This window comes from Terrapene carolina, unplaced genomic scaffold, assembly GCF_002925995.2.
Source record: "Terrapene carolina triunguis isolate 2854851 unplaced genomic scaffold, T_m_triunguis-2.0 Scaffold657, whole genome shotgun sequence".
Lineage (NCBI taxonomy): Eukaryota > Metazoa > Chordata > Testudines > Emydidae > Terrapene > Terrapene triunguis.
Genome location: NW_020665008.1, coordinates 8,854 through 9,359, shown reverse-complemented (window position 1 = coordinate 9,359; position 506 = coordinate 8,854). Strand labels below are relative to the sequence as shown.

At 73.9% G+C, this 506-nt stretch overlaps 1 protein-coding gene across 1 annotated transcript in view; it reads left to right on the top strand.

Moving 5' to 3' along the window:
* Window positions 1–189: 189 nt before the first annotated feature.
* The window catches only part of LOC112123736 (tubby-related protein 3-like), a 7,680-nt gene continuing 7,363 nt past the window's right edge, over window positions 190–506 (top strand). The window contains exon 1 of the mRNA XM_029913467.1: window positions 190–420. Coding sequence (XP_029769327.1) covers window positions 292–420 — 129 coding nt within the window. The 5' untranslated portion in view covers window positions 190–291. The remainder of the gene's footprint in view (window positions 421–506) is intronic.

The window sequence follows — 506 nt, the reverse complement described above, 5'->3', positions numbered from 1 at the left end:
CCCCCAAATTCCCCTCCTTAGATACCCCCTGCTTTGTGACCCCCCCCCCCGAGGCTCTCAGACCCCACCCCAGAGGGGCCACGTCCCAGCGCCGGGCGAGGGGCCCCCATAGACCCAGCCCCCACGCCCCGTCCCAGCGCTGCGTGGCCAGGGTACGTCCGGGGGCACCTATGACATCACAAACCCTGGCGCCATGGCGATCGGAACCCCCCACCCCGGCAGTGGCCGCCCCTGGGCCTGGCGAAGGCAGGGTCTGCTGGGGTGGCCCCTGGGTGGGTGGCCGGCGGCAAGATGGCGCGGCGCTCCTACCGGCGCCTGCCCTCCCGCCCCGCCTCGCCGCCCGAAGCCCCCGGCTCCTTCTCTTCCAGCCGCCTGGTCGAGGAGCCCGCGTCACTGCGGCAGCAGAAGCTGGAGCTGCAGGTAGGTGCCCGGGGCGGTGCCCTCGCACCTCCTGGGGGTTCTGGGATCGAGGGGATCGGGGCTGGGAGCGGTGCCCCCGAGGGGTC